Genomic DNA, 19,617 nt, shown 5'->3' with positions numbered 1-19,617 from the left:
GTAGACACAGGCCCTAAGAGAAGGAGGAAAACCTTTGTCACTGTCTTAAACCTGTGTTTTTTGTACTGGCTGTAGTTCCACCTTAACACATGTCTAGCTTTAACTCCCCCACCCCCCAATATATAAGCTGCCCAACCTGTTCTGGTTTAGCATGCTGGAACTAGCAAACATCAGAATATAGGCACTCATTGTCAGCTTCTCCTTTCTTTAAAAAAAAAAAAAACAAAGAAAAAACCATTCATTAGCAATAAATTGTTTCTTAAAAACAGAAGAAGACTGGAGACGAAAAACAGCATTTGGATTCGTGAAACAGCAGCAGTCTGATCCTGGCATGCTCGTTTTCCCATTATGCTACTTGTCTGCATGTTACACCTAATACATAGGTGGCTGGCTTTCAGTATGGAGAAGATGCCTATTTATGTAAACTGACAGTGCCATTATATAATAAGTAGGTGAGTTGTACTTGGAATACAAATATCGCTTTGTCTTCCGTTAGGGGATCAAATGGTATTCTTCCCAATCCAAGCTGAGAGAATAAGCTCTCATTGGGCCTTATCCATAGCCCGTTGAAGACTCTCATTGATTGCAATGAGCTCTGGATCAGGTCTACGTCCAGTGACTCCTCTGACCAAACTCTCCAGTATGTCTAGACTTGAGAAAGCTGACCTGGGAAGAGGAAGACAGGCAACCCTCCCTGCTGTTTTTAAAATAGAGGCACCTGTATTATTTTGGCAGGTGACACCTCTTCAGTGACAAACTTGAAACATGAGTAAGGCTACATTTTAGTGACGGATATTTTTAGTAAAAGTCATGGACAGGTCACTGGCAGTAAACAAAAATTCACCGCCCATGACCTGTCCATGGCTTGTACTATATACTCCTAACTAAAACTTGGGCCGGGGTGCTCTGAGGAGGTGGAAAGGCCAGGGGGGAGGGTTTGTGGGGCTGGCAGGCTCGCTACCCAGCTCCGCGCAGCTCCCCAGAACCGGTCAGCGTGTCCCTGCAGCTCCTTTCGAAGGGTTGGGAGGCTCCATGTGCTGCCCTGGCCCCCTGCCACTAGCGCTGGCTCCACAGTTCCCATTGGCTGAGAACCGCAGCCAATGGGATCTGCGGGGGTGATGCCTGCAGGCAGGGACAGTGCACAGAGCCCCTAGGTCCCTCCACCTAGGACAGGGGTGGGCAAACTTTTTGATCTGAGGGCCACATCAGGGTTCCAAAACTGTATGGAGGCCCAGTGTAGTGTATTAAATTGCTCCCTGTAAGAATGTGTTATTTCCGGTGTACTACTTATGGCTGCCAGTCCTGGTGTTCTGAGCGGCATGGTATGGGGGCAGGAAGCGGGGGGGTTGGATAAGGGGCAGAGGGTTCTGGGGGGCAGTCGGGACAGGGAGCGGGGGGGTTGGATGGGCATGGGAGGCCTGTCATGGTGGGGATGTGGATAGGGGTCGGGGCAGTCAGGGGACAGGGAGCAGGAGGGGTTGGATGGGTCAGGAGTTCTGAGGGGGACAGGGAGGGGGTAGGAAGTGGGGGGGTAGGGGCCAGGTTGGGAAGGCACAGCCTTCCCTATGCAGGTGTAGTGTATTAAATTGCTGCCTGTAGTAATGTGCTACTTACGGTGTAGTAGTTATGGCTGCCAGTCCTGGTGCTCCATAAGTAGCACATTCCTACAGGGAGCAATTTAATACACTATACACTGGCGGCTCTCACAGCCCAGAGTGCTGGTGACACGGCGAGCTGAGGCTGTGGGGAGGGGCTGGGGGCTAGCCTCAGCTATCCCCCGGGACAGACACGCAGCCTTTAATGATGAGCTATATCAGTAGTCCACATCTGCATCGAAGTTCATATCCCTAGAACAGAAGTTCCCAAATTGTGGTCGGTGTTCTGCAGTGCGATGTCTGGTGGCCCATAGAGAGCAGGCTAGTTTTGTGGTGCTAGCACTCCTGTTTCCAGCTGCTAAATTTTATTAAAAGACATCTAAGAAATTCATTAAATATTTTCTTAACATTACTCTCCCACACAGGCAATTGTGGTTACCACAAGGATGCTATGGGATCACACATGGGAGAAATAGGTGGGCCACAGCGTCAGGAGTGGGAGGGGAGGTGGTCTACAAGAAATTCCTCTGTTAGGATGTGGTCTGCAGTGTGGGGGGAAAAAGTTTGAGAATCTCTGCATAGAGTTGATTTGTTTCCCTTCCTCCTCAACAGTCCCTGATTTATACCACTGGCATGATAGTGCAGAGATCTTGTTTTGTCTAGAATGTGGTTTTGTAATATAGTGCATTTTTCTTGGGATTTTTTTTTAAATTTTATTCCCTTTGTAAAGCACCTTCAGCGTTTATGTATACTGTTTCTTTTCTGTGCCATACGATATAACAAGTTGTTCTGTGATGTTAGCCATTAGCGATACTCAATGGCAAAATGCTAGAGGGCCGTGAATGGAGTAGGCTATGTCTGATTCTGGACATAGTTTCTCATCATGTTGTGGGTTTTTTTGATGAATAAAAATATATCTCAGATTTCTTCACCATGATTTATTTTTAAGGGGGATAAAACTTTTTTTTTTTTTTTAAACTTGCAGTGCTCTGTATTTGTGCTGAAATTAAAGCTGCTTTAATTGCTCTCTCCTTAAAGCTATTTTTAATGGAAATGTCTTCAGACATTGAATAGAAACATCCAAATTTGTGGGTCAGTGGCTATGCATATGTGGTTAATAAACACAGCACAAATAGGGATTTCTTACAAAGCTTGCAGAATCAGAGGGCCCTGTTAGTGTCATGTGCCTCTCAGTAAGCAGAGTTTCTTTTATCTACAAAGTCAGCATATGTCATTTGTCATTGTTAATTACTGCAAGGTGTCTCTAAGCCAGTTAGGTGGGGCAGCATTGGGAAGCTCGCACTGAATTTCCACCATCTCTCTCTCTCTGCTTGTGCATAGCGTGATTACAATTGCAAATGAACCTCTTCCCCTTTGGGAAAACTGACTTTAAAAGCATGTACAGGGCAGGCTGCCACTATTGAATCACTTCACTGTTGCAGCAGCATCAGGCATGTAGTTTTGGAATAGTTGCCTCCTTTTTTCTTTCCCTTTTTTTTTTTTTTTTTTTTTCCTGAGGTGTTATGACAACACTTTGGTGGAGAGCAGGGATAATGTCAAGCAAAGATGGGAGTGCATTTGTATCCGTCTAAACCTGTTTGAACTTGCTGACTTCAGTATATCAAGTTAGTTGTTTAGATATTTGTTAATACAACATATACGGTCTGCTTTACAGAAATAGTACTTTTCCCCTTTTTGTTTTGTAGATCTCTCTCTCACGCACACATTTCTGCTATTTTTTTATTCTTGGCAAAACAAAATATTCTTCTTTGGGTAAAACTACTAAAATATAAGTGTGTGTGGCTGTGTATCTTACACTCTAGCTATAACGTGTATTGGCAGACTTCAGAAAGCTTTATGGTGTATGGCATTGACTACAATTCACAGGCTTCACTGGTGTCTCCATCAAGGAATTTATTTACCAGAATTGGAAATTAATCATGAGCAGCTTTTGCAAACATCGAGCTTTCAGATAGTTCTTCTAAACCATTAGAAATATTATCATAATGATTATATTTGCAATGGTATTGTGGGGTTTCTTTGTTTTTGCTTTTGCTTTGCTCTGTTAAAGCTCTGTGCTGGAGATAGAGCTGTTTTGGGGGGGGAGGGGGCTGGCCCAAGACTGTGGAATGAACTCCGCCAGGAAATAAGGACCATCACAAACCTCCCGCCCACCTGCTTTAGGTGCAAGGCACATTTCTTTGTCCTTGCCTTTTCTAACACTCGGATACCTCAGTGTATGTGTTTTGCGTGCACATGCAATGCAAAATAAAACATTCAGCTGCACACATTTCTCCCCCTCGGGAGAGGATGAGAGAACAAACCCATGACAGATGTTAGCCATACTGCTTAATGCACTTTGGAAGTCACTCAGATACTACAGTGATGAGTGCACTATAAGACTCTAGTTAGAATAGAATAGAATAGATAATTGTCTTTTATTGTTTGTTGTTTGTATTATTGTACTATCCAGGAGCCCTAATCATGAACGAGGACTGTATTGTGCTAGTATGTAAAAACATAGAGCAAAACGACACCAAAGAATAGACTTTAGCCTTAGATGTACCACCGCCCTGCATAGGACTCTTTCAGCAGTGGCCTTTAAACCATTTTGAGAATCTGGAACTAGACACATCCTGATGAGCATTTTTTTTGGCCTGGCAGTCTTGCCAGTGTTTATAAGGGGTGTTTAAACTAAGGTTTTCCCGAGCCCATTAGGCCCCGATCCTGCAAAGAGCTCCATGCTGGAGGACTCTGCCACTTGCTTGGAGTCCTGCTAAGTTCAGCAATGCTTTATGTGGGTGAAGGGCTCCTCCTGGACAGAGCTCAGAACAGGATCAGTCAGAGGGTTGTACTTCAAAGTAAACCAACAGCCCAGTGTTTAAAAAAACAAAAAAACATAAATGAAATACCCTACTTATTTATAGCCATGGTTAACTGCTCTGAACTTAGAGCGAGCAAGTGCTTCTAACATAACTCTTCCCTGACCTATTCGCCACACCCAACTCTTCTGCTGAGGTCACTTTGCTCCAGTGTATTGTGTTAGGTTTCTTATTAGCTTCGCCATAGCCACACAGAGTTCTCTCACTGTTAGTTGCTCCTTGCTGATTCTAGCCATCATTCAGCGCCATGTGAATACGTCAAATAAAAGCAAAAATCTCGGCATTGACATTTTTCATCGGTGTGTGTTTGGTAGAGTTTTCACCAGGTGGTTGAGGTTTAGTGTTTTGGGAGGATCTGAATAGCAACTGTTGTTGATAAGCTGTTAAGAAAAACAAAACAAAAACCCTTCCAAATACCAGTCATGTTTCATTTCAGAATTAGCTGCATCTTTCTGATCCAGTGATTTACAGCTGACAGTGTTGAATGAATTAGACTCTCCTAAGTAGTGACTGCTTGTAATTATTAGGACTGAACATATATTGTCAATACAGATTGATGACTTTATGTTTTGACAAACAAATAACTGGAGGTTTAACTCCGGTACATAGTGTTACTGTACTTTAGAGTTAAGCTCTAGTCATCTTCACAACAAGGCTTTGGGGGAGTGCTAGCAGTCTTTGTATTGACTGATGGCTCCTGAAAACACTGCTGCTCAAACCCATTTTGTATTTGTTAGGGTTTTTCCCCTTCTTGCTTCAAATGACAGAAATGATTCTGTACAACGAAATGTTTTTGTCTTTTATAGTTTTTAGGACACTTGGATAAAGTTAGAACTACCAAGCAGAATGAAATAATAGCACAGACGTTTTGAGCTGGAAATGTGTCAGAATAGGTCCTGGTTTTGATATGAATGGAATTAAAGTTGGCACTCTATTGCTCTTGAGCCACTTTCCATCCCAGGAAAGGACAAAAAGAGCATAATGGGCCAAAACCTGGCCTGACTTAAATCCTTAGCACTTCATTTGAATTGAATGTGGTTGTGCAGGATTGAAATCAGGGTGAAACTGGCCTTTTTTTAAATATAATTATATTTTGAATTGTAAATATTTACTCTGTTGTGGAATATTGAAAGTATGTGGGTTTGATTTTGTTTTGGTAAATTTATTAACATAAACTAAAATAATAATACACTGAAGGTAATTAGGGAAGAGAATTATCAGAATAAGTAGCAAACCATACTTACAGTAATTTTTTCAGCTACATTGTGGTCTGGGCAGCTGGACCTACTGCCCATCTGACCAGCTTACATCTCCACAGAATGCTGAGCTTACTAGATTGGTAGAAGTTGAAGAGTGTTTTGCTTTGAAGAATAATTTCTATGATATAGGTGATAGCTTATGAAAGAAGCCATTTTCACCATGGCTGATTTTATTCTCACTCTAATTGCTTACCAGAATATTTAGATGGCTATAAATACTGCAGTAATATATGGCGGTTTTACACTTGTTGTTTTCAGATAGATGTCAGATATATGGGTACCATCCATTTCTTTTTGAGGTCAGGTTGTGGTCCAGCATTCAGAAATCAAACGAGGGGAGAAAAGGCCTCTCGCAGTGCAGTGGGATGTACGGTAAATAGAGTGGTAAAGTGAAGAAAGCTATAGAGAAGTGGTACAGAATAATATGTGGACTGTGAAACCTGAACGTGATACTGGCAAACAATCACTCTCTGGATTGGTAACGGCCAGTTTTACTTTCCTTCCTTGTTTCCAGAGCAGTGAGGGAAATGGTGTCTTGCCTATACACTTGCTAACCCTGTACTCAGCATTTAATCAGGATTTTTGAGCCTGGAACTTTCTCGATCATCTCTCACTGAAAGTGCCTCCTGGCTTTCCTGTGGATTTGCTGTTCTTCTTCAAGCAGTGTCCCTGTGGGTGCGCCTCGTGAGGATGTGTGCACCTGTGCGTTCTTGACTAGTGATTTTTGTCAACTGTGTCTGCAGGTCCACAGCTGTGCCCTAGTTTCAGAGTAGCAGCCGCGTTAGTCTGTATTCGCAAAAAGAAAAGGAGTACTTGTGGCACCTTAGAGACTAACAAATTTATTTGAGCATAAGCTTTCATGAGCTACAGCTCACTTCATCGGTGCCTAGACACCCCTGTGCACCCATCACCACTGCAGTTCCGTTTCAGCCACTTGCAGCTTGAGATGGAGCATTGTGCTGTCCATTTAGCTAGCCATCCGGCTTGCTACACCTGTCGCTCATTTATTCTTTATTTAATAGATTTTTATTATATCCTGTTATGTTGCACAGTTGTGCTTTTGAGGGTATGGGATTCTCCTGCCCCTTTTTTCTTTGCCAGATGTGGGCCTTTATTGATTTTTCTTCGGCTTTGACCCACAGCGTTGAGTTCAGGTTACACCCAAGACCTCAGGCTCCAAACCTTGCCAGACCTGCACTAGGTCTTTTCCCCATGGCAACAGAAATTGAAGCTGCCTTCTCCACTGCCTTGGGGAGTCTCACATCCTCACGAAGGGCTAGTCTACACTGGCAACGCTAAAGTGCTGCCGCCTCAGTGCTTTAACGTGGCTTGTGTGGTCACAGCAGAGTGCTGGGAGAGAACTCTACCAGTGCTCTAAAAAAGTCACCTCCATGAGAGACGTAGCTACCAGTGCTGGGAGCACAGCTACCAGTGCTGGTGCACTGTTTATGCTGGTGCTTTACAGCATTGAAACTTGCTGCGTTCAGGGGGGTGTTTTTTCACACCCCTGAGCGAGAAAGTTGCAGCACTGTAAATTGCCAGCATAGAAAAGCCCTAAATGTAAGATCTGCTCAGGTTTCAAGAGCAGATCTAAGAAATTGAGAGAAGACAAGGTAATGGAGTGCTCTCGGAGTTACCCCCTATACATCAGATCTGCCAGCCACCACTGCTCCAGTGATAGACAAAGATCCTGAGGGCCCCGTAGCACCCCCCAGGCCTTCTAAGAAGAAAAGACCCGATAGTCTGGAATGGGATAAGAAAAGGGGAAAGTCATCCCCTCGTCTGGGTCTCAGAAGCCATGGGTAAAGAAGCTGCATACTGAGATACCTCCCAGAGTAGCACCAACATAGACACCAGACTCAGTGCCTTTGAAACAGGGAGCTCCAGAGTCAACAAAAAATCTTTGTCATGCACCGTTTGTTCTTCAATACCGTCTCCATTGCTACCTGACATATTGACTCCTGAGGATCCCTATCCGGGGTCCCCAGTAGCTTCCAGAGGTCTGTTCCACAGGGACCTTCGCACCCTTGGAGAGCCTGAATCTTCACTTTTTTTTCTTCTTCTTCCTTTTTTGACCCATTTAGTCAAAGGTCATGAGCTACCTTCCACTCCAGATCTTATGCTGCACCTCTCCCCTCTGCCTCCTTTATGGGGATCATCTCTCCCATTGTCTACCTTCCTGGGAGCTCATCACCTCAGGGACATGGATCCTGGAGGTGATTTCTTCAGATCATTCCATTCCATTCAGTTCAGCTCTCTACCAGCCCCAATCCTTGGGACTGCTTTCAATGAAGCTGTTCCATGATCTGTACTGAATCCGCCTATTCAGCCCCCTTCTCCATGATGGAGGTACTGCTCAAGAGTCACCTGATGTGGAGCACATAGGGACACTGCTCGAAGAAGAAGAGGTTATTTACCTTGTACAAGTAAATGGAGTTCTTCAAGACATATCCCCCGTGTGTGCTCAGCTACCTGACCTCCTTCCCCTTTGCCTTGGGAGTCTCTTGTTAGACTTTGGGGGTTGAGAAGGAACTGGAGTGGTGGTGGGTCTGCCCCCTGCCTGTGTACCCTCCTGTCAGAGTGTGACAATGTGTAGGGCCCAAACACGAACCTACAGACAAAAATCTCTGATCAAGAGCGCACCGGTGTCTGTGCGTGCAGGCGCGCGCACACACACATACACACACACCTTGACGTAGAGCACCCAAAGGGGTACCCATCTTGAAGAACTTCAGTTACTGTACAAGGTAAGTAACCTGCCTTTCCTTTGGTCAGCCTTGGACCAGCTTATCCCAACTGCCAAGCGGTCCTGCTCATGCCATAGAAGTAAAAGAAGAGGGACTTTAACCCCAGGCACTGGTCAGAGGTCACAGTCATCACCTTTTTATTCCGTTATTCCCCCAATCCTATTTAAAATATGTTCCTGGCTCTTGTGGGAGTGTTAAAATCTTCAGAGAGCTTTTCTTTTGAACACACACAACCTCTGCATTTTCTACACTTCTCCCTGGCACTTTAGGCAGCACCCTTTCTAAAGGTCAGATCATGACCAGTAAGAACCACTGATTCAAGCTTTTCTCAGGAGTTACCTCTGTGACATACTTGGAGACACAACAAAAAAACCCAAAATACTTCAAAAATAGCAAAACAAGAGAAATTTGCTTTTTTCACGCTTTCTTCAATAGTAGCAGTGCTGGATTACTCGCATGTTACTCTCCTGAAACCATATATTGTGGATCAAAGTAGAGCTGAAGATAGAGGAGGAAAAGCGGCCTTTTTTTGTGCCACATCATCTTGGTCTGAAAGTTTATCCATGTGATCATCAGAGTTCAGTTGCCTGAAGATGGGGGATGGCGGGTAAGAGACCAAGCCTGGGGGAGAAGAAGATGACACCGATAGAGGGTAGGGAGTAAAATGCACTAAAACTGTTGAAAAACACCTATGTGGCTAGAGGGTTGACTAATAAGATTGTGGCATTATCAGATATTCTTGACTCACCTGTGGAATTTTGGGAGGAAAAAGGGAGGGGAGTTCTTGCACACAAACTTGATGCAAAAACTTGGTTGAGCAAGATATCTGCATTTTTTACATAGCATTTCTTAAAGCTTTCAAGTTAGAGATGGGACAGACCTTTTAAGATCATCAAGTCCATTCCCCTTCCCATGCCAGATTATTTCCTACACCTCTTCTGGTGTTTTGTCTGGTCTCGTTTTAAAAATTCCAAGTAATGAGGTTTCCATCACTTCCCATAGTAGATTATTTCATAGACTGATAACTCTCAGTACTTGGAAGATTTTCCTGCTGGTCCATTTAAATTTTCACTTCCTTAATGTCATCCCATTAGCCCTAGTTCCACCCTCTTGTTCCACCCTGTGCAATTCCCAAGTGTATGTGTGTGCATGCACATACTCAGGCTACCTACCTAAAGCATAGTTTTGAGAGTGACTATGTGAAGTACCATATTTCTCTTGTGCATATCTGGGCCAGATCCATGGTTGGTGTAAATTCACTTAGCTCCATTGACATCATTAAAGCAATACCCCCATCTGAGAATCTGGCCCCAGGAGTGCTGGAACAATCTGTATAGTGGGGAGGCTGAGAACCATTGAACCAAACTGTAAATATGACCGAACCCACTTCAAGCCAGGGAGTGCGGCAGTACTCCCAGCACCCCTAGTTCCAGCATCTATGTCTGGCCCTCAATTTTTGCTGCGCTATCTACCCCTAAAAGAGGCCAATTTAGAGCTGCTTGGTACATTTCTAAATATTAGCAACACAAATATTAGTCTGTTTTCAGAGTTAAGAAACTTTAAATGAATGAAGCTTAGATCTGGTCTACACTAAAATTTAACAGGTTTCAGAGTAGCAGCCGTGTTAGTCTGTATTCGCAAAAAGAAAAGGAGTACTTGTGGCACCTTAGAGACTAACAAATTTATTGGAGCATAAGCTTTCGTGAGCTACAGCTCACTTCATCGGATGCATTTGATGAAGTGAGCTGTAGCTCACGAAAGCTTATGCTCTAATAAATTTGTTAGTCTCTAAGGTGCCACAAGTACTCCTTTTCTTTTTACTAAAATTTAAGTTAACGTAGCTTAGGCACTCAGGGCTGTGAAAAATCCACACTCCAGTGTGGTAGCTATGCTGACCTAACTCCTGGTGTAGGTACAGCCAGAGAAACAGAAGAAACCTTACATTGATTTAGCTATCCTTGCTTGGGGACGTGATGTTTCTACATTAGTGGAAAAACTCCTTCCGTCACTGTAGTCTGCATCTACCCTGCAGGTAGCTATGCCGCCATAGCCCTCAGAGTGCAGATGTGCTATAGTGAAGGGACTATATTTCAAAAATAAATAAATAAAAGGTGGTGGATGTAATCTGACATCTGTTACAGTTCAGCATATGTCAGATGATAGTGTTTTCTGAAGGCAGACTGAACTCTGCCATGTCCCTGCTGCAAGGTAAAGAAGATGAAGATTGTGTCTGTCCTTTGTACTGGCCTGCTTTCTCTTCCTGCTTATCTTGGGTGGTTGTTCTAGTAATCCTCTTTCTCTCCACCCGCGATTCAATGCAGTGAAACCTGTTTAACCTGTCAAAGAATAAATCTGCTCCTTGTAATGTAGGGGCAGATTGTGAATTTATTTGCTTCTTTGTGTTGTTTTTTTTTTTTTTAAATGATTCCACACACAGAGCTATCAGGGTGTGACACATTTGACCTATTCAGTAAAAGTCAAAGGTGCAGTCTGGGTGTCTTCCTGTTGATAGCTCAGTAGTTTAGGACTGCTTCACTTCAAACATGCAAAATTAAAACATGAACAGACTATAACATTCTATGCTATTGGAACTGATTTTCCTCTCACTTGCACTCATGTAAACCAAAAATTGTTCCATTGAAGCTAAACAGGTGTAAAAATAGCATGAGAAGAGAATCTGGCCCTAAGGAATATTCTGCATGTGTAGCTACTAATGGGAATTATGCACGCTTCTCAGGGATAGAATAGAATCTTTAAGCTGGGATTTTTCATATTTTCTTTTATAGTGTAGAATTTTTCGTGTGTGTGTATGAGTGCCACTGGCCAAATAATGTTAGCTATGCGTCAGTCATGCTGCCAAAAGGTTAAATATGCTGGCCTAATATATGTGTGTGTAACACAAATATCTGTATCTCACTTTCAGACTTGCCTATTAACTGGAAAACTATCTTTAAAAAAAAAAAAAAAAAGTCCCATACCTCTTCCAGCCTTTACCTTGCAAATGTATTGAATACTAAAATATTCGCTTCTTTTTCCCCTGTTGCTTTTTCCAAGCTTATCTTCAACTATTGCATAAAATAATGAACAGATAGTTCAGTTCTACTTCTGTGCTTCTGTATGAACATAACTTACTGTTCTTTATCCTATAGATTTATCATCTGTAGAAAGATCTGGGGTTGGCTTGGTTGGAGCAGGGAACTAGAGCAATGCCTCAAAAAAAAAAAAAAAAAATAGAGAAACCTGGCTGGGGGCGGGGGGAGATCTGACTGGCCTCAGTGCACCTAGGCATCTTGCCTGTAGACTTTATTGTTGTCTCAATTTAAAAAAAAAAAACAAAAAAACAAGCTGTTCTAGAATAATGAAAAGAATGACTGAATTTACTAGACTCTGCAAATCTGGAGAATCTGTTTCAAATATTTGCCATAAATATGAGCTAAGAATAGGACATTTATGTACTCAGTTGGGGGGAAATTGAATGCCTTCAAGAAGGGGCAGCGCATAATTGCTTAGCTGTCTGAGGTACAATTTGGGTCCTTGGGTTTACTTCCCCATGCTCCAGTAGAATCTTTTATTTATCTTACCTCATACAGATTCCTCCCCCCGAGCGCTGGCCAGCATAGTTTGTGGGGAAGGAGGCTGTGCCGAGTCACGGCTTTGCCCACTCTCTGCTCTCCTCTTCCCTCTTTCCTGTATTGTAGCTGGTGGAAGGGGGCAAAGCAAAGGAGCACCTTACACCTCTGTGTGGGTGCAAAGAAGAAGCCATAATCTTGCCCTGGGGGGCCAGATCCCATGAAGAGTGTAGTCTTCCTGATTTCATTTGGGAATTCAAAGCGGTCAGCACCTTGCAAGATCATTTTTGATCTTGTACCTATTTTACATCAATGTAATTCTATTGACTAAACATGGAGTTGCTTCTGATTTTACCCCACGCTAAGCAAGATCAAGGCCCTGTGTGGGGGGGCGGGGGGGGTTCAAGGTTCAGATGTTGTGAAAAGGAAATAAACATGTAAAACATGTTGGATCAGACTCATCCCATTTGGCTTTAATTGAGTTGCAGAAGGAGTCAGTTTGATTTGTTATCTTCACATGTCATGCACCTGGCATCTAAAAGTAGCATTAATTTAAAATGTTGGGTGATTCACATGTAGCCAGTCTTCAAAATCATTGATTGTGTTTCAAGCCAGCCAGTTGCAGGAACATATAAGGTTTGCCTAGTAGATTGTAAACTTCGTCACAATTGAACACAATTGTGCATAATAAAGTTAAATGGCGCAGTAAGGGAGCGAGGTGCCCAAATCCCAGTCTTAATTACCAGTGTAGACCAGGACAAATTTCCTTTTAGTATCGTGTCTGGAAATAGTGACTTAAACCAGTAGGGGTAAAATTTCCAAATATGCCCCAGTGACTTAAAAGCTGAAGTTGCTATAAAAGTTAAGAGACCTAGGCACCTAAGTCAGTTAGGTGGGTTTTGAATTTTTTTCCCAAAAGCTCATGCATAAATAAAAGGTTTAGTACCATGTAAGCCAAGACTATTTGTTTTTAAAAGAAACGCTTTTATAAGTGGTACAATATTTCCTGTAACTGAACGTACCTGGGTTTGTTCAGTGGGTTTTTTACTTATTTATAGTATCTTTTATGGTATAACCGATGCTTAGTCTTTTTCATCCAAGGGTGTCTCAGCACCTCATAAAGGTGGATGAGCGTGATTTCTATATTACAGATGGGGAAACTGAGGCACAGATTGCTCAAGTGATTTGGCCAAGGTGACATGAGTTAATGGCCTGCGTTTCCTTCCACATGTTATATAATAAAGGCCTTGGTTAACCTGAAAAATCTATTTAACTTTCATTGGGGGAACCCAACTCTGCATTTTATAAATTTAGTGTCTATAAGTACACAATTATTTCCAACTTTAAATGCATCCGTGTTTTTTTATAAACCAATCCTTTTCAGTAAAATACAGACCACTCCTGCTGCTTTGTAATATATTCATGTTTCATACTTTTTTTTTTTTTGGGTGATATGTTGGTTTATAAGCATGCCTGATATAGTTAGCAGAGTTGCAAGATACATATAACAGAACAAGATTGACCTTGTTTTATAAATTTTAAGCTATAAAAATTAAACTCTGGGGACTTAATATTTTCATAAATGTATAGGACATGTTCTCAAGTTTTTGTGATGCTTCCTAAAGCTGTGTGATTTCCATTTTCAGCTCATGTATGTTCTGGCACAGGAAAAAAGGGTTCTTGTCATCTAGCATGAATTAATTTTAAGGGCCCCAACTTGCAAACACTTACTGTAATGAGACTGCTCGTGCACTCAGTAGTAAGCATTTGTAGGATCAGGCCTACATTATGTGTTGCTTGAAAAACACGATCCAGTTTATGGGAGGAGTTTATTACTTGAAGTCAAATATTTGGAATGGTATTTGGATTAAAACAATGCTGAATTTCAGAATCCTGATCTGGGTGCTGAAAGGCTGTCTTCCTCTCTTTCCTACTTAGACACATGAAGATTCACGAGAAGGATCCAAACAGCACTGCAAGTACTACTCCCCCATCTCCTCTGAAGCGCAGACGATTGTCATGTAAGAGGAAACTTAGTCATGAGCCTGAGACAGACGGAGAGGAACGAACCCCAGCAAAAAAGGTTCTTTACAATGCATGTTCCAGAATCTTTTCCTGACAGCCATTTTCCCCATTTCAATTTCCTAACCTCTCACAACTGATATTTACCTAATTGTGCATGAAAGAACCTATCCAGAAAACACTGTCAAGTTAAAATCATATATATTTTTAAAACACAGATGTTCTTATCTGTGTTGTTAACATCTTAGATTATTCAAATTGAAAGAGTTTCAACATGTCTTTTTACATTTCACTATTTAAGCTGTTTTTCCTTTTTGTATTTCAGTTTGGACAATGAAAATTAGACTGGGGGAGGGGGGAATAAATTACCCATTTAGGTTGAAACTCAGTCTGATGTGTGGAGGATTGTTGTTTTTTTTTTTTTATAAATCTAACAGTCTTGGAAGGCCTTTAAAGCTCAAGTCACTAATATTTACTTTCAATCTTGACAACAGTTTAAATTTTTTCTCTGGAAAATTTATAGTTGGTTTGTAGTCCATTTCACATTGTGGTTCTCCCATACTAGCATACTGCTGCAGTATTTATGCTTCAGACACTGCAAGGAAATATTTATTAATTTGAAAAAAATAAGTGGCCATTGGCATTTTTTTAATAAAATATTTCTATTGGGCTTGAGTTTCATAACAGCTTGTTTATACAAAACATAAAGTCAATGCCAAATTTAACTTGACAGTGGCCCTTTATACTCTTTAGGCTAGTAGTAACTCAATGTAGACATCTCTTGTTTCTGTGCGTTCTTTTTTTCCTGTAATTAGAAGATGTCTATAGAAAACATGGACAATTTTACTGCTTTTCTCTGGAACACTTGAGTTAGAGGCTGGCAGTGATTCATTGGCATAAATAACCTAGGCTGACAGCCTGGTTTGTGATGGGGGAGGGGTAATGATGCTAGTTAAATGGTCAGCAGAGTTGAATATCTCATGTGCACATTTTCTTCCCTGTTAAAGTTGTTTATAAATTGTTCAGTTCTCATAAGCAATGATGATCTGAGGTGATGCAGCTGTATCTTCTAAAGGACTAGTTAACATTTAGCTAATGTATCTTGTTGATCCGGCAGCTCTCTGTCTCTCTCTGGAGTGAGTCATTTTCAGTAGCCTGTAGGAAAGTCATGGGCTGGTACATTGTGACAGAAAGACTGCCTGGATTGCATGTATGGCTCACTGAGTGTAGTCCTTGTGACGGGCATTTTCATCTCTCTGAAGGTTGTCGAGGAGGCTCAGTCCAGTGAAGTGGAGAAGAAGACTGAGGAGGAAGTTTATCGTTGTCCAGTGTGTTTCAAAGAATTTGTATGCAAGTATGGGCTGGAGACCCATATGGAGACCCATCCAGATACCTCACTGAGGTAAGAAATTGGCCTGGACATGCTCCCTGTTACCAGAGGACTGTGTGGGAGGTTCCATTCCACCTTTTACACTGTTCACAGACTCCATTTTGAACATGTTGCTTAACCTTAGTGCCCCACGTTCCCCATCTGTAAATGAGAATGTCTCACGGGGTGCTGTGATGCTTAATTGGAAAAACCCATGAATTTTGGGGGGAGGGGCCCGAAAGCTGTCAAAAATCAAATTTTTGATGAAAAGCTTGATCTAACTGGAAGTTTGGAAAATTTCGACCAGCTCTATGTACAGATTGTTTTGAAAATGAAAACCAGTTATAAGTGTTAATTACTAACTGACTCCCCTCTTTTAGGGTTGGGGGAAAGAAGAAAGAATGGATGGAGAGGATGGTTACAGTAACCATCATGCAGAAATGATTTTTGCTTTAAATAAGGGCAGGGGAGTTCCCATGTATAAGAAGCGGATCTTACCAAAAATGTACACTTTTATGCTTTACCTTTTGAAATGTGAAGTATCAGATAGTGGTTCAAGGAAGAAAAATTTACAGTTAAACAATGTTTAGCTGTCATTTCATTTGGTTCAGAAGGTTTAATTTTTTGTCCGAGTGATTACTATGACATTTCCTGTTTTTATAACAGAAAAAGGTAAATCCAAATGCATGAAGACCTAAATAACACGGATTTCAAGTCTGGTTTAAATACTTGGAAATTAAATATCTCCCATTTAAGAGCAGCAATAAATCAAACTCATGAGCATTGACTGCATCTTAAGTTTATTTTTGGAGAGCATCTCTTGTACAGAGTTGGACACCTTTGTTGATTTGACTTTTCACCCTTCTGAAAAGATTTCTATTTCTGAGGATTTGTTTTTCTACCGGATGATGCAGGGCAGGGTTGAAGTGAAACTTCTTGTTAGAACAGATAGATCGTATTGCAAATAAACTTAAAACCACATCAGATATTATCCATAGTCACACTATCATGATATTACTCTGTCAAAATATATAGAAGAAGCTTAAAAGGAATCAAAAGTACTTGTAGCCATTAGTGGGGGGGAAAGGGGGAAAAGTGCTTTTTTCTAAACTTTAATCCAGCAAAACAGTATTAATTCTTTAAACAGGGTTTACTACTCATAAATAAGTCTCGTATTTTTTAATTATACTGAGTACAACATAGAAAATGATGCCTCTGTGCCAGTATTCTATATATTCCCCTCCTCCTCCTGCCTAAGGAGGGCTGAGGTAATCACTCCACAGAATGCACCTACTGAGCAGGTAACCCAGCATGTCAGTAAAGTCAGCATGTCATTGATAGCTCAGTTCTAGAGCTTTTATGAAGACATGGTATCTTCATGAGCCCATACTTAGTGAAGTTGAGCTAGATGGACCCTGTTGCTCCAGAGAATAGACAGAAGGTAGCCGCATAGCTAGCCCCCTACCTTGGCAGCAGCGTAATCTGGCGCCATTCCGGGGGTGGGGGTGGTTAGGCTCTCCCTGTAGCCTGGCAGCAATGACTCACGCTGGTCCCGTTTACACTCCTCCTCATGCTAGTGCAGTTGTGCTTCCTGGGAAGGCCTGAAGTTTCCTTAACTATAAGCCATGGCGATTAGATTGTGTGGGAGTGTGTTGGAATGAGGCTGCTCTTGGTGACTTATCCACATAAGGATAAAAGGTGTATTTGTAAAATGTTTTAACACTTTCTTGCTAGTGCTTATAGCTCACCTTGGCCAGCTAACCTTGAAATGCAGCGAGCTAACATGTTTTAAAAACCCACTTTTCATCCTACTCTAGACAAGCCCCAGGGCATTATTTGCCCTGGGCTGGCCCAATATAGCAGACTGGTCCCCCATGAAGTATTAGGTTTTAATCAAATTAGAGATTTTTAATTAAAACCAGGGCAAAGGGCATGGATATGATAGCCACTGCAATTGGTTGTGCTGTCACTGCAGTGCAGGGAAGCAAAAGATCCTCACTTTTATTTGTCTTCTTGAGTTAAAAGCAAAAATCCTTAAATTAGGCCTCGTCTACACTGGGAGTTTGTGCCAGTTGCAGCTATCAGTGTCCTGCCACCAGTGTAGTTGCAGCAGTGCATACTTCTCCTAGTCTAGACAAGGACAAGCATGGTATACCCTGACTGAAACCCAGTGATACTTTACCAGTATAAACCATGGGCTTGGCTACGCTTATATTTTATAGCACTCTAACTTGCTGGCTCAGGGATGTGAAAAATCACCCCCCTCAGTGCAGCAAGTCAGAGCACTTTAAAGCGCTAGTGTAAACAGGCTTCAAGTGCTGGGAGCTAATCCCCTGGTGGAGGTGGATTACCAGGAGCGTAGGGAGACCTCTCTCCCAGCTCTCGCGCACGTGACCACACTCGCACTTCAAAGCGCTGCCGCGGGAGCGCTCCTGCAACAGCACTTTGAAGTTTCCAGTGTAGCCATGCCTGATGGCTTCCTTGTCTATTCATGGGGTTTGTACCAAAGCAGCTGTGTCAGTGACTGGCCATCGATTATTGGAATTGGAGAAATTTCCCAATAGTAGACTGAGTGTTTTGTTTATTTTTAAAATTTCCCACATTGTCTGATTTTTCAGAGTCTGTGTTTATTATTGCAAGTCTATTCTGTCTTCCACACACATACAAATGCTGTGAGGCCGAGTGCACTAGCCTTTTCCCACCATCTAGGTCACCAATGTAGCTCTCCCAGTGGATTCAGAGGCATAAACACTGTACAGGAAAAATGTTCCTGGTGGTTTTTAATCACCATATCATGTAGATTTAGCACTGCACTGGTGGTAGCAGCAGCAGGTCATTTTTCAGAAAGGTTCTTGTGTAAACAGCCTCTCTCACACACTTTTGCTTGTAAGAATTAGGAAAGGGAACACTGCCCAGTGGTTTGTAGCCTCTGGGTCCGTATATGAGACTCTGTAATTTACTGGGTAGGCCTTTACCCTTCCCTGTATTGTCAAATGAACAACTTTAAATCAGAGGAGAGGGTTAGCTGTTTGAAATGAAAGAAAAAGACACAAGACATTGTCTTCCTGAGTGCTGCTTGTTTATGCAAAGCCTCAGAGCTATGAGTACCTCATTGTTTACTTACAGCAGAATAAACAATACTTAATCCATTGATTATGTGAGTAGGGCTCCTTTTGGGAGAGTACCTTTTGATTATGTAAAATCTTAAGTCCTGCATCTTTGTCTGATAATTATGGTAAGAACTGCTCTACCCTTTGGGCAATAAATAGAGCCCTTTGTTATGCTAACAATTGGCTTGAGGTACTGCAGCTCCTTCATGGAATTAACCTCTCTGGGTAGCCTCTCATCCCATTGAACTCTCTGGAAGCCACACCCTAATTAGCAACATTAGTTGGATAGAGCAACATTGTCTCACTGTCTTGCAGTGACTATTATCAGTGGGAGGTGGCACAACAGTGCTGTTTTTATCCTCTTCCTCCCCTGCTTGGGTTATTTAAAGAAGCCAGTGATTTCTCTGCAGGGCTCCAGCTATTTTGGTGAGTTTGTATCCGAGCGTTGATATAATTAACTGAGCTGAGAAATGCTATGCAGCCAACAGGGAAAAGGAGAAATCTCACACAGAGGCTTACTTCTCTGGTATCTTTTGTGGCTCCCTGTTGTTGTCAAAAATGGAAAAATGCCTATAAATGTCACCTGATGGACCACTCACAACTGCATCAGCAAAACTCAAGAAGTATGAGACATGAGGATTTCCTGAGGAGAAACCTCTAGAGGCAGTGTGTGAGGTTTCTCTTCTTTCCTTTGGCACGTACAATGGAACAGGCTTAAAGTAAAATCTGTGAGGGTTTTTTTTTGTTTTTTTTTTTTAAAGTATGTACACCAAAAATCTCTTCACTTGGTTTTACTCTAACCAAAGGTTACCCTTTTTCCCCCCGCCCCCGCTGTCTTCAGTTCTCTCTGTACCCATGATTGAAAGGGCTTTTAATTTTTCCTCCCTCACAGCTTCAGGGGGACACAATGACATCTTTCCCTACCCTACCCTTTGCTCTTCAGAACAGAGACGAGAGGGGACTAATCATTCTGCAGGCCAGCTTTTAACACCTATCAAAAGCCTTCTAGACATATTTTAAAATAAATACATATTTTTATTTAATTACAGCAACTGCAAGAAGAG

The 19,617-nt window shown here is 42.0% G+C and overlaps 1 protein-coding gene across 7 annotated transcripts in view; it reads left to right on the top strand.

Moving 5' to 3' along the window:
* RREB1 (ras responsive element binding protein 1) overlaps positions 1–19,617 on the top strand; it is a 141,350-nt gene that overhangs the window by 83,740 nt on the left and 37,993 nt on the right. For all 7 annotated transcript variants that reach the window (XM_038389433.2, XM_038389432.2, XM_043508360.1 and 4 more), the window contains 2 exons: positions 13,991–14,135; positions 15,337–15,476. In XM_038389433.2, coding sequence (XP_038245361.1) covers positions 13,991–14,135; positions 15,337–15,476 — 285 coding nt within the window. The remainder of the gene's footprint in view (positions 1–13,990; positions 14,136–15,336; positions 15,477–19,617) is intronic.

This window comes from Dermochelys coriacea, chromosome 2, assembly GCF_009764565.3.
Source record: "Dermochelys coriacea isolate rDerCor1 chromosome 2, rDerCor1.pri.v4, whole genome shotgun sequence".
Taxonomy (NCBI): domain Eukaryota; kingdom Metazoa; phylum Chordata; order Testudines; family Dermochelyidae; genus Dermochelys; species Dermochelys coriacea.
Note: the sequence above shows the minus strand (reverse complement) of the source record. Positions and strands in the feature narration are given on the sequence as shown.